This window comes from Protopterus annectens, chromosome 3.part1, assembly GCF_019279795.1.
Source record: "Protopterus annectens isolate FY-2018-M chromosome 3.part1, PAN1.0, whole genome shotgun sequence".
NCBI lineage: Eukaryota > Metazoa > Chordata > Ceratodontiformes > Protopteridae > Protopterus > Protopterus annectens.
In genome coordinates this window covers 1,823,666,007-1,823,680,447 of record NC_056732.1, presented here as the reverse complement: position 1 = coordinate 1,823,680,447, position 14,441 = coordinate 1,823,666,007, and the positions used below count along the sequence as shown (strand labels likewise).

Genomic DNA, 14,441 nt, shown 5'->3' with positions numbered 1-14,441 from the left:
GTGTTCACACAATCCTTACTGTGCCTTTCACTTTACATGCCCTCTACCATGAATGTGTCACACCCAGCAACAAGATGTAAGATTATTTTGCAGTTTTGTTTTACAGAACCTGCACTTGTCTATTTCTCCCTCATGTTCAATGGACTTTGTAAAACAACGTGTACTTAGTTCACTATCCTGGGTTGTGTTTATTAGCCTTTCATCATTTGAGTTTCGGTTCACCTCTCCTTAGACATTCATGTGTCAAATCTTGGTCAGCATGTAGTTGGTCAAGAATATCGTTACATTGCCAGTATATTTGTGGACTTTCTAAAATTCTTTCCATCTCATCTGATCCTTTTCTTTATGTTATTTTATTTTTTGGCACATTCAAATGCTGTGTGATTTTTACCCACTTCTGGTTTGATTTCCATTGAGAATACCCTGACACTATGTCAAACTTTTCTCATGAGTAAAACGTTTATTGCATGTAGAACATTTATTGAAAACTTGTCTTAATGTTTTGTTTTCTCCAAATGTTTATGTTTTCTAATACCTTAACAGGAACAGACCTCATTTCTAAGTAAAGGTAGAATTTAAGTGTATGAAACTAGTACCACTTCAATCTTTTATATTTTCCAGGAGTGCTCTTCTCAGAACCCACACCTATCTTCTTTTGTAGTTCATATTTGTTTACAAATATTGGAAGCATATTTAAATATGCTTGAAAATTAGCCCTTTTGGTCCTATTACCATTATAGCTACAAGGGTATCTTTGTTTCAAATTGCTCAAATTTCAACTTGCATGGTGGTGGTGCTGCGGTAGCATTGTCGCCTCACAGTAAGACGTTGTCCTGTTCGATTCTCAGCTAAAGCGTCTTCTGTGTGGAGACATGCGTGAATGGGCGTACCTTCATTGAACATTGTGCGTCAGAGCTGGCAATTCTGCACGTAAAAATCTACTGCCAATCATTAGCGGACCAGAGTTTCGCTGTGGCGACCCCTAACTGGGAAAAGCCGAAAGACAACCACAACAACATGGCCTAGTATTTTATGTCTAAGTCTCAGAGTACGCAGCATGCTCTTTTCACTAGATTTAGCTGTTTCAGTGATTAATGTTATTTTTGTCCTTTTTTTTTTTCTTTGACCACAGTACTTGGTTTTCATGCTCCTACTTTCTTGACTCTTGTTACTGAATGATCAGAGTTAATCAGAAACTCTTCATTTTCAGCAATATCGTCTGGCTCATTTTTCCAATACTTCTCAGATATCTACATACTGTACTGTTTGTCCAATCTCCAGTGTAGCAGTCTTGCCACTTTAGTGTTTTCCAGTATACTGACCCTAAGTTATGAATATATTGCAAACAGAAACAAGAAGTGTAACTGTTTCCATTTGTATACTACTGAACTCACATCTGTCGGCACCTTCCATTTTTTGTATAGACTGTGATTTTTGTCAATTTTAATTTCTTCAAATGTTTAGAATGTCTAATACCTAGACAGGAATGGACCTCATTCATAAGTCAAGGTACATTAAAAATTAATGAAAGTAATATTGGTTCATAGGAACATAGAAGCGTAAGACCAATGGTAGACAAGTGATGACAAGGACAATAGAATCTTTAGCTATACAAACTTAACTAGACAAACTTAAGAGCTCTTGCCACTTATTCAAAGCAATTAATAGTGCTCACTTCTGAAATTTAGCAGGGCTGTACACGGTAACCCTGGTATAAATCTGCTTCCACCCATCCGTCATCAAGCCTGACCTTAAAGGTAGCCAAAGACGTACTTTGTTTGACCTGAAGTGGTAATGTATTCCATAGGTTGGACATATCTGCAACCTACCCTTCAGCAAGTCTTCTTTACTTCCTGGTGTAGATTTAGGTCCTCAGTGAAGGCATTTGCAGAGCAACTGGTTTTGTAGACAGGATTAGGTCTTTCATGGCTCAAATTCATTTCAGTCTTGATGTTTAACACAAGTGTTCTTGTCACTCTTGCTATGGATAATCTGATGCAGTTTTAAACTACGTTTACTTGCAAACCCCTTACTGCAAGTGACACAATTAAAAGGTTTCTGACAATTAGGGATACTCTGATGCAATATGAATCTTTTCTTATCTGCAAATCCCTTGTGGCATATGGTACATTTGTATCGTTTGGTGTGAACTAACTGATGTTGTAACATATAACACTTCAGTGCAAAAGCCTTATCACACTTGGTACATTTATACGGTCTTTGCATCGTATGGATATTCTGATGTTTTACCAGATAACTTTTTAGTGCAAAAATCTTGGGACATGTTGGACATTTATAAGGTTTGTCTCCTGTGTGAACAACCTGATGCCTTGCTACACAAGCCTTAGAGGTAAAGCCCTTGCCACATGTGCTACATTTATAGGTCTTTTGGCCTGTGTGGGTATACTGATGGGCTACCATGTTACTCTTGTATGCAAACCCCTTGTTGCATATTTCACATCTATAGGGTCTCTGTTCATCATGAGTAGCTTGATGCACTTTCATATGGCCCTTATCAGTGAAACCCTTGCCACATACAGCACACTTATAAGGTTGCAAACCAGTGTGGAGTAACTGATGTCTTACCAAACTACCTTTCTGAGTAAAACTTTTGTCACACGTGTCACATTTATAGGGTTTTTGGCCAGTGTGACTAACTTGATGTGAAATCAAGCTTTTCTTATGAACAAAACTTTTGTCACATGAGGAACATTTATACGTTTTTTGTCCAGAATGGTTAATCTGATGTTGTTTCAATGTACTTTTCTTTGTGAATCCTTTATTGCAAGCAGCACAACTTAAGGGTTTCTGGCAATTAGGGATTCCCTGATGCAGCATGAAGCTTTCCTTATCTGCAAATCGCTTGTGGCATGTGGTACACATGTATTGTCTGGCGTGGACTAATTCGTGTTGTGCCATATACCGCTTCAGTGCAAAATACTTGTCACACTTGGTACATTTATACGGTTTTTGTTTTGTGTGAATATTCTGATGTTTTACCAGATAATCTTGTTGTGCAAAACTTCTGTTACACATGAGACAGTTGTACGTTTTCTCTTCAATGTGGACAGTATGGTGCAATGACTGACTTCTTTTTTCTACAAAACTTTTTTTGTAGGTAATACAGCTACAGGATTTCTCACCAACATGGGTACAACTGGAAACTGCTAAACTTTTTTTAAGTGTAAAACCTTCATCACATGTGGGACGATTATTTACATTCTTTTCAGTAAAAATTTCCTCATGTGTTGCCAAAGTATGGTTTTGCCTTTTCTCTCTTGGAATTAATGGAGTGCTTAAGATGCTAGTCTGAAATATGGCATTTTTGCTGCAGTCAAACACTATGCAAGGTTACTCCTCTCCATGAGTTTTGAGATGGATTTCTAATTCACTCTTCTTGACATCTCCTTCAATGTCACTCACATAATTACTGTGTTTGCTTCCCGTCTGCAGCTGATCACGTGTTGTGAGAGACATCTTATTTAGTGAAACACTGTCACTTTCGTGGTTAAAGTACTTCCAACGTGCTGACCTCTGATTCTGAATACTGCTGAAATCTGGATTGCTAGTGGCTTAAAAGAAAAAGGACTGCATCAGAATAAAATGATTTACATAGGTTTATTTTCTTACTCTTAAGTGTTGCAGCATAAATTATATATTAGTGATGACATCAGACATACTTAATTTAATTTCTAAGTTTAGCGTATGAACTATTGCAGAGCATTTCAGCAATGATTATAAGATAAACAAAAATGCACTGAACCCTCTTTTGCATGCCTTAATATCCTTTCAGTACCTGTTAATGAGTAGAAGTTATCTGTTTATTTTCTACATTTTAGAAAAAATTTTTCAACACATTTTGACACTTTTCTCCACATCTACTGTCCCATATTCTACAGATAAAATGCATAATTCCATTCTGATTAACGTCATCACTAGTATCCTTAAGCATTTAAAATGCACTCTCTCCAGGATCACTAATGTGGTAGATTTATTAGTCAGAAAGAAACAAAATAATTTTAAGTGCTGAATTCAAATGTAATCATGCCTAACATCACAGACAGTGGCTTTGCTTTGTACAACTTTTCACATGCTGAACACAGAATACATCTCATATTGTGGGAAAAAGTATATTGACGATTTATTTTTGAATTGACTACACATATAAAACATTGAAGGCACTCCTGATATTATGCTAAAACTGTGGTTAAAGAGACTGTCACGATATAAATGAAAGAAAGAACTGAGGCCATGGTTAGAGAAATGTTTGCACTGGTTTAGTAAAAAAGTCACAAAGCATGCTGAGAAGTTTAAAAATTTCTGTTCACATAAAATTTTCAGTAGATACTATGAAGCAGCACAGTGGCTTAGGGATGGCATCTCCCTCACAGCTTCAGGTTCTGGAGTTCAATCCTAACCTCCAGCCACTGTCTGCGTTGAGTTCTACATGCTGTCCTTGCAAGTGCATGGACTTTCTCCAGGTATTCCAGTTTCCTCCTAGAGCTCAAAAACAGGCTACTTAACTGGCTATATGGTAAAAGTACAGTTGTGTACACTTACCATAAATGTAGATGTTTGCGCGTATTCACTGTTGCAGTCATCACACTTGGGTTATCTGCCTGCAGGTAGCCATCATTCGGCCCGAATACCAGAGTCTTGGGATTTCTATGTCGGATGCTGTCGCTTCTTCCATGATGTCAGGTCATCAGGGATATAAAACAGGCAGTTGACACCATTAAATCAGTTTTTCTTGCCCCAGATGTCAGGAGCCTCACTGAGTACTGGCGGACTGGCAACTAGCTTAACGGAAGCATCCTCTGCAGTTCTGGACCTATGCGGTCTGTCTCTGTCTTTATCTTTACACTTTTTCAGAAGACCGGTAGCCAGATGGCTTATCAAAGCCATTTTGGAATACGAAAACGAGAGTGAAAGAATTTAGTGACGAATGGTCCGGGCGTTAAACAAGGCACAAAACCAACAGTGAGGGATGTCGTGGTCTGGGCCTAAACAGAATGAAAATCTCTGTGAGGTATTTGCTTTCCACAGGCAAGGCAACTGTTAACTTTTTCTAACATCAGTTAGAGCAAGAAAAAATAATCCCCGACAGGGTCCTTTGCTTTAGAAGACTTCAGGTTTGAAACTCGAAAAACTAAAATTTCAGGTAGTTGCTGACCTGCACTTGTGAACTGCTTCTGTTTTGGGCTCCTTCTCAGCAAGAAAAACTGATGTAATGGTGTTGGCTGCCTGCTTTATACCCCTGATGACCTGATGTCATGGAAGAAGTGACAGCATCCGATGCAGAAATCCCAAGGCTCTGGTATTCAGGCCAACTGAGGGCTACCTGCAGGCTGATAACCCAAGTGTGATGACTGCAACAGTGAAACAAGAAGAACATCTGCTCACATATATGGTACACTTACCTCCTTACCCTTGTGGCTCAGTAAATGGCTGAAAAGCCAGTTTACGTACCCAGTTCACAAATAAATAAAAAGGTGAATTAAATCTTACCTGATACAATAAAATATAAGAAAAGGATGAACTGAAGCTTACCCAATATAATAAAATACAAAACACCACTTATGTCTGCCGGTGTCTCGTAATATATGTAACATAGTTCTCAAACGTCCCTGATTAACATAAACCCAGACAGATACACAGACAGACTGCAGACTGTTTAAATTCTAGCTTTAGTCACTGTGCCTTGGTACAGCCTCGTTTGTGTTTACCAGAGGTAATTTCCACATCATATACTTAGTCCCCTCCCTCCCACCTACCTCAGACCAGTATTTTATTAAAAGTAAAATAAATTCTGGTGGTGAGATGTGCCCTTCATCTGATAATGCTCCCTTTCCTGATTAGTGACCATAGCAGGGAATGGGTAGGTAATCAACATCTGTGGTGTGGCATTAAGCACCATATTCATGGTCTATAGATGCAGATCTCCTGAGTTGCTAACACCTGTTACTAGTGGAAGGAAATGGTGCAGTCTTCTGCAGAACTTCATAGCAGTTCTTGGACCCTGGATGAAAAGAAGTACAAGCCATACTGATACTCAACAGAATTTAGTTACTATTAGGCATCTGGATGTTTAAAAGGACTGTGCTGGTGCCATGTTTCCACTTTCGTATTATACACTGCTCTACTGGGGGGGTGGATTTTCTAGGTACTAGAAAGTGCTGCTGTGCAGATAACAACTTGTAGGATTACTGTATAAAAGACAATTATTTGGGGATACAGACTTGACTAATTAGGATACCTTTGTACAATAAAATAAAACAGAAAAATTTCTGTGAAAAACACTCTTGCTGAAAAACTAAAGGAGCGTTCTAATCCTGTCACTGCTTTCCAATTGATTCATTTCTATCCCACCAGTTCACAGGTATCTCATATACTATAATTCTCTCTCTGGTTTGCCAATTATGTCATAATACATCATCAAATGAACACTCTCTCCTGTGATGGCCATATTTCACATATACCCACCTGTGTGCAGCATTCTGCAACCAGTCAGCAAGAACCCATGTTACTGACTCAAGCACAGCGTAGCGTTTCTGCAATAAAAGATGCTATTGTTACCAATACACCAGTATACTGTGATCTCAGCTTTGACACGTTCGTGAACACATGCACAGCCCACAAATACCCACATACAGGCACACTCATATCCATACCTACACACCCGCACACACACCTACACACACACACACACACACACACACACACAATGCTTACCAAAACTTTTCCAACAACCAGCACTTTGTCATCATTAAGTTTACCATACAAAGAAAAGCCCTTGGCAACTGTTTTGATTTATATTGTCCCTTTAAGTATCTCTCTAACATTATACGGTTATTACACTCTATAAGCACAACAAAGGATCAAGAGGAAAATAATAATTATATTTTTTACTGAATATATTTATATTGAACCAAAATACATCAATATTCTCTGCAAAGATACACCTGTAAAATCATTAACAAATTCCATAAAAACACTTGCCCTTTCCTTACAAGGAGGAAGGCTACCTGAGTTGTATGTTGGCCACTCTTGTAGGTGATCCTTTGACTGTCTTTCTGAACTCAAGCCGTGTGCCCGACAGACGTCTAGAATGGCTTCTCCTCCTTTATTCCTGTTGTCCCCCCCATGTGGACCCAGCCAGTCCTCATATCCTGTTCCATCTGTCCTGATATGTGCATTCAGGTCACCCATTATCAACACAAATTCATGCTGTCCTGCTTTATCTAGTAGGTCCTGCTACTGTTGCCTGAATGCGCTCTTTTCCTCACTATCACAAACTTGCTGTGGGACACAGGGCAGTATTCATAATCTCAGCCTATAATTACACTGGAGTCCGATTGCCATGAGTCTGCCACTAATTCTGATTTCATCCCTCACTATCTTCTGAAGCCTCTACCTCACCACAATTCTAGTCTTTCCTCCCCCTGAGCAGTAGATTCTAGATCCTCAGCCAAGTGGCTTTGCTGCACTGCCCTTCCACCTGGTCTCCTGGATACATAGGATATCCAGCCTCCTCCGTACTATCATGTCATCCACTTCCAAGCGCCATCCTATCAGTGAACCTACCCTAACTGTAGCAATACTTAGTTTGTTTTTGACAGGCTTACTGGTTTTACATCTAGCTTTACCTCAACAGAGCTATCCCAGATATCACAAGCTGGGTAACTGGACACCATGCAGACAGTAGCTTTTTGACCCAGTGCTGCTGGTCATTTTATGTCAGGCACACACATTGGCCGATAGGGGCACATCCATCCCGCCAACGATTAGCAGTGGTTTCTGATGTAGGTCGGACTAAGTTGAGTCCTCAACCCACTTATCACTGGCAAATAACCATACCCATTCGGTGCCATTAGTCGACATGACTGAATCACCTACAGCCATATTTTTCAACTGCTGAATGCCTAGCCTGCCACAAAATACAGTTTGTGATCAGTGTTCTGCAATTCTAAGGATACTGCACACCACAGCAGATGCCCAAAGAGGTCGATCCATACACCCCCCCCCCCCCATACAGGGCACCATCTAGAGTTTGTGACACTGCCTACAGCTGCATACTTGGATATGTTTGAGATGGAAACGCTCAGCATGTTTTTGGGAGGTATCCCACAGAAATACAAGGACAAGCTGTGCCTTATAGCTAATTTATCACATTTGCACTGATTAACTGCATTTCATTACTATTTAACTTTATTTCATTGCTAGTTGCTGCAATTAATTACTGTTTAACTGCATTTTACTGCATTTTATTACTGTTTAATTGTATTGTTTCATACTGTGTGTTCTGTTTTTGTCTGTAAGTGGTTAATTTGTGCTTTTCTGTGAAATTTACTGTATTCGTAACCCTTATATTAAGTAGCATAGTCTGGATACAGGTTTGCTGCATCCTGAGCTGTTTGTTTTTGCCTTCTGTGTTTTTGGCAGCCATCTTGTGTTGGTAGGAGCCTATCTTCTCTGCTAGTGAGAGAAGCAGGGCTGCCTGTACCTTGTCTGGCAGAAGCTGATTGGTATAGAGAGCAGGGGCTAGCAGGACTGGCTTAATTTCTGTGTTATTAGAATCTTCTATCTTTGATGGTATTTAAATCAAACATTTGAGCTGGTTTGAGCTTGTTTGCACATTGTGCACCACAGCTGCACTGTTTTTAACCCATTGTGAAGCATTCCAGGTACAGAATTTCCCTTAGTAGCACTTGTGTGATCACCTAGTAGTACTCATCTTGGACCTTCCATCCTTTAACCCCTTAGGTCTCGCTGGCCTCTCTCCTTCAGATTATGACAAATATGGATGGACAATTTCCTATGATTTCTCCTGCCAGTCTGGTTGATATGGGCATCCTGAGACAGTGTAGCAACCGGCTCACGTACATGGACAAACCTCTCCTACTACCACCTAGGAATATACTGTAATTTGTGAGAGATGCAATTGCATTAAGAACCTAGAGTTTATGCTTTCTCCCTCACAAGCCAGTATATCTGGCACTGAGAAGGTTGTCAACACAAACACCACACACCCACATATACAGAGGTCCTCAACAAAACATACCCAAACAAAAGAGACCGCTGAGGCAAAAGCACATGCAAACTCCACAACCCACCACACATAGTCCACACACCTGTCTCACAGCCACTAAGGCCTAACCATAAACCAAGCATATTAGTCATAGTAGACTCCATTGAGAGACACACAGATATGCCCCTCACCAGTCTGGATAAGGAGAAAGTCAAGGGTAGCTGTTTGTCAGGTGCCAGAATCCGCCATATCACACATGCACTCAAGTCTCTCAACAACAGGTACTGTTAGAACTCTGACATAGCTCACATTAGAGTGAATGACTTGAGATGAACCTCCTTGGACTATATGAAGAGAGACATGATTGAGCTTGCTGAATATGTGTCCCAAGCATGTATGTCCCTAGGCTCAAGAAGCATTCTACTGTCACCCAGAATGATGCCTCAATACAAACAGAAAATTATTGACTTTAACAATTGGCTTAGTTTCTGGTGTCATTCCAAGGGGATCCAGTACCTGACAGCCTGGGAAGATATGATCAATGGACAATGATGCTTTGCCAGAGATGGCCTGCATCTGTCTCCTTTGGGCTTCAGGGATCTGGCAAAGGCTCTGCCCCCCCCCCCATAGTGCCTTTCTTAGGCAATGCCATGAGGTCAAAACTACCAACATGAACATTTCATCAAAATGCAAATTAAAGGTCATACTCCTAAATGCTAGGAGTCTAAACATGAAACTGCACTCATTGCAAGGATTCTTAACCCTGGAGTTGCTTATACTTGTGCAGTCACAGAAACCTGGTTCAAATCTGCAGAGAGCACCCCAGCTACACCAGGTTACTCATCCTATCAACAATTCAAATCCCAAACCATGGGCAGCAAAGCAAAAGGATGTGAAGTTTCAATATATTAAAAACATACACCCTCCAGGTTGGTCAAACAGTATGACACACATGAGACACTCAAGTGCAGTTAACCACTGACAACACCTCTATTCAAATCATAGCTAGCTACAGGCCCCCAAATTTGACTCAAGATGCCCACTCAACCTATCTGGACCTCTTCAAATCTATCAACATTCAACCTGTTACCCTAATCCTGGGCGACTTTAACTATCCAACCATAGATTGGAAGAACTACTCATGCCAAAACACAAATGCCCAGAGATTCCTTGATTTCGTCAATGCAAATGCCTTGCACCAGCTTGTCAGCACCCCCACAAGAGGTGAAAATATCTTGGACTTGGTATTAAATAACATGAGTAACCACTGCAGCATCCCTACAGTATCATCCTCTCTGGTATGAATCGACCACAAAGCGGTCACTTTCGAAGTCACCATCTCCCCTAACACCCCCCCCCCATCTAGGGTGAAACCAAATAACTTCTCGAAAGCTGATTATAGCCTCCTGAGGGAAGGTATAAACAGCTTTACAGCCCTCTCCCCCTCCATAGGAACTGGCACAAATGTCCAAACTTACACTAAAGTACTATACGAGCATTTAAATAGCTGCATGGAATCAGGAATACCTGACACGACAAAATCCTCCTCCTCAAGGAAGGGTAAACCTGGCTGGTGGACATTCGCAATAAATAAACTCTATAACAAAAGGAAAAAATTGCTGTTCAGGACCATGTGCCTAATTGGAAGCAATCTCTCCTTAGCCTGACCAAGCAAATAAGAGCACTAGTGAAATCCTCCAAAGCAAACTTTGAGTCCAAACTGGCCACATATATTAAAGACAATCCTAAGGCCTTCTTCACATATGTCCACAGTCTCAAAGGAAGCACTCATATCTGCTCAGAACTGATGGTCAAGGACACCATATACAAAAATGCCATAGATATAGCCAACCTACTGACAAACAGGTTCAGTGAAAACGTCATCCCTCTGTCCCCCCTAACAGTAAATCAGGATATCCCCAGCAACTGCCCCTTCCTCTTATCTCTAGGCAGCAAGTCATCACTGCCTTCTTAAAGGCAAAAAAATAAAGCCTCCATGGGACCCGTAAACATCCCAGGCTGCATCCTACATGAACTCAGGCAGGAACTTGAAGTACCATTAGGCACCCTATTCAACCAAAGCCTGAGCCTTCATCGCAGCCGAGTGGAGGACAGCCAATGTCATCACTTTACACAAAGGTGGAGCATCCACCAATCCAGGAAATTATAGACCCATCAGCCTAACTAGCCTGACCATCAAGGCCATGAAACGGATTATCATAGACCTCATTAACAAGGAGATTAGCAACCTCCGAACACTTCATACCACACAGTTTGGTTTCATCAAGAAGAGGTCATGCCTGTTAAATTTTGGCCGACTTCTTTGAGACAGTCACCAAAACCACGGATGAGGGGAAGATGGTGCATGCCACCTACCTTGACCTGGCCAAAGCTTTCGATACTATTCCTCACTCAGGTATAATACATAAACTCTGTCAAGTAGACATAAATCTGTACCAGATGGGTAGCAAGCTGGCTCACTGATAGAACTCACCTTGTCAAAATAGGGAACGCTACCTGAAGCAGTAGACCATTAACGAGCAGTATACCCCAAGGATCAGTTTTGGGGCCTCTGTTGTTTGAGATATATTTTTCTGAGGTGCAGGCCAAAACCAATGGGCTATGACTGACCAAGTTTGCAGATGACTGCAAGCTGGATGCTGTCATCAATTCCCCAAGTGATGTGGACATCCTCCAACAGGGTCTCACCCAAACAAATGACTGGTGCCAGAAACATAGCCCCAAACTGAATGCCAAAAAATGCATCATCATCTCCTTTGGGGAAAGTGACGTCCCCACAAATTATCACATGAATAACAAGGTCCTAAGCATGCAATCAGTTGTGAAGGACTTGGACACCTTCGTTGATAGTAAACTGACTTTTGACCACCATATTGCCTCTGTTGTACGGAAAGCTTTCTACATGGTCTACCTCATTAGGGGTATCTCATCCAGGGACACGGAGATCCTAACATTGTTGTATTTTTCCCTTATAAGACCCATTATTGAGTACAACTCCCCCTTTGGCATGTACTTCACAAAGCCCATGGAGCAGCTGGACAGACCACAGAGGTTCCTCATCAGGAGAATCCAGGGCCTCACTACCCTGTAAAGATAGGCTAAAAACTCTGTTTCTCTACTCAGACTCATACAGACTCTTCAGAGGTGACCTCTGTCTGGCATACAAAGCAATCTCAGATCCCGCGTTTATGGGACTGCTGCATTTCCACAAGTCAAGCTCCACTTGAGTAACCTGTATGTGCTACCTCAACCTAGTCTGTGACATCAATAGATCTTGTTGGCGGGACGGATTGTGTCCCAGAGACTCCCCCTTCTGTGGAATAGACTCCCTCTCTCCATGTCAAGCAGAGTACCTCATTAACCCTTTTTAAGCACAACCTGGATAACTGGATGGGAAAAAAGAAAATATATCCCCTGGGATTCCACCAGAGTCCCTGCTGGACAGGGTCATCAGCTGCTGACTTGTCAGAACATTGGCCAAATTCTTGGCTAGCCTTGTAAGGGCCTGAGGGCCAATATTCTAGTAACTTCCTACAGTCCTATGAAAATATGCAAATTGCAATCAGGCATTGGCTGGAGGTCAGGATCAAACCCTGTAGCTGCATGGGTGGCAAAGACGTTAACCATTACGATAATACACAGACTTAAATTAGGATAAACACTTATTTAATGAGTTATTCCAGCTTTACCCCTTAAGGAGAATATTTACTGTCTAATTACAAAAATAGCTAACTGTATTAGTGCAGTCTGCATAATTTATTCTCATATTTAAATTCCAAGTTGTTTAAACATAACAAGTTCCCTGGCAGAACTGAATGGTAAGAGGAAAGAGCATGAGTCACTATATAAAAATAAACTACATTCAGGTATGAAAAAGTATAGTAAGAGATGCCTTTCAGAGAATGAAATAATAAAAATATTAAAAATTCAGTGAGAGGTGCAGTGACAGGGGGCAGAGATTAGCAGAACTTGTTTTCAGGGTAGAAAAAGGAAGACGTCCTGAAAGGGAAAAGAGTGACATACATAACGACAAAAAAAATCCAAAACAAGATGGCCAGAACAGTACGAAATTAAATCCCGTTAGGAAACAAGATGGCCAGAACAGTACGAAATTAAATCCATTAGGTTAGTGAGTCACCATTCATGACACAGGTACTGAGTGAGAACTGGTCAGTGTAATCATCTTCTCAGATAAGAAGTGCCACAGTGACAGTGGACTGCATTACTGCAGACAGGGAACAGAGTTCAAGTCTTTCATCCAGTCACTGAAAATGCATCATCACTCTGCGTCAGTTTATTAGCTGGGCTTTGCAGTACAACTTCTCCTTTGGAGTGGGATTTTAGAACACACTGCCTTTTTGTCAGCAGCTCACTGAATGTGCTGAGTCTGTGACAGCATATATTGCAAAAGTACCTAATAATATATCACACCCTACTTTTATGTGTAGCCAGCTGCCTCTTACAAGCTGCCACAGTGAAATCCTGTGAACGTACAGATATTGCTTGTTTTTAGATAAAGCACAAGCAATTAGAGGGGAGAGACATAATTAATATGTGATAACAACTCCACATTGGTTCCTGCTGTTAGCACAAGAAACCTTGACATTTTTACATAATCAATATGTGATACAATGACTCCACATTGGTTCCTGCTGTTAGCACAAGTCTTGAAATTATTACATAAATATGTGATAAAACAACTCCACATTGGTTCCTGCTGTTAGCACAACAAGCCTTGAAAATGTCAAACAAATACAGAATACGTTAGTCTTTTTGTTTTTAAGATGATGCAAATGGTCCTCCACTGGTACCGGGACAGATAAAATCTTAACAGTGTATAAAGCAAATGACTTTTAAACTCATCAAGTTCAACTCTGACACTACTGTGAGCACATCATGAACAGAGTGGTTTCTAGTTCCTGCTGACAGTGATTCTATTTTGTGGGCGTTTCTCACCTCAGCAGTTGTGTGACAATTGAAGTTAAGTATATATAGTTAAGCAAGTGGTGTGTGGGAGAAGGAAATCTCTCAAACTTGAGGATGTGCAGCCCTACAAAAATACTTTTTTGTAGGTTTTGTTTAACTGACACTTCAACCAGCTGGTTTTGTTTGGTTGAAATATCAGAGCATTTAAACTCTTTGCAGCAGAAGGGAAGGACTCTAGATAGCATCCACGTAGCTAAAACAGCAAGTATGTTCAGCAATATCTCCAAAAGGGATGCTAATGGAGCAGTTGGCTGCAGTTTGTCCAGGTTTTGATTTTAAGTCTTTCTATTTATTTATTTTTTTAATTACAAAAAAAAGTTGACCTCTCCCTTATTTCTGGGATCAAGCATATTTTTTCCAATATCCCTCTATTACATCAAGTGGACAGGTATTTTTGTCCCACTTG

The 14,441-nt window shown here is 40.7% G+C and overlaps 1 protein-coding gene across 1 annotated transcript in view; it reads right to left on the bottom strand.

The window, feature by feature from the left end:
* Positions 1–3,351: 3,351 nt before the first annotated feature.
* LOC122798707 (putative zinc finger protein 705E) overlaps positions 3,352–14,441 on the bottom strand; it is a 195,639-nt gene continuing 184,549 nt past the window's right edge. Inside the window, exon 4 of the mRNA XM_044067802.1 lies at positions 3,352–3,572. Coding sequence (XP_043923737.1) covers positions 3,352–3,572 — 221 coding nt within the window. The remainder of the gene's footprint in view (positions 3,573–14,441) is intronic.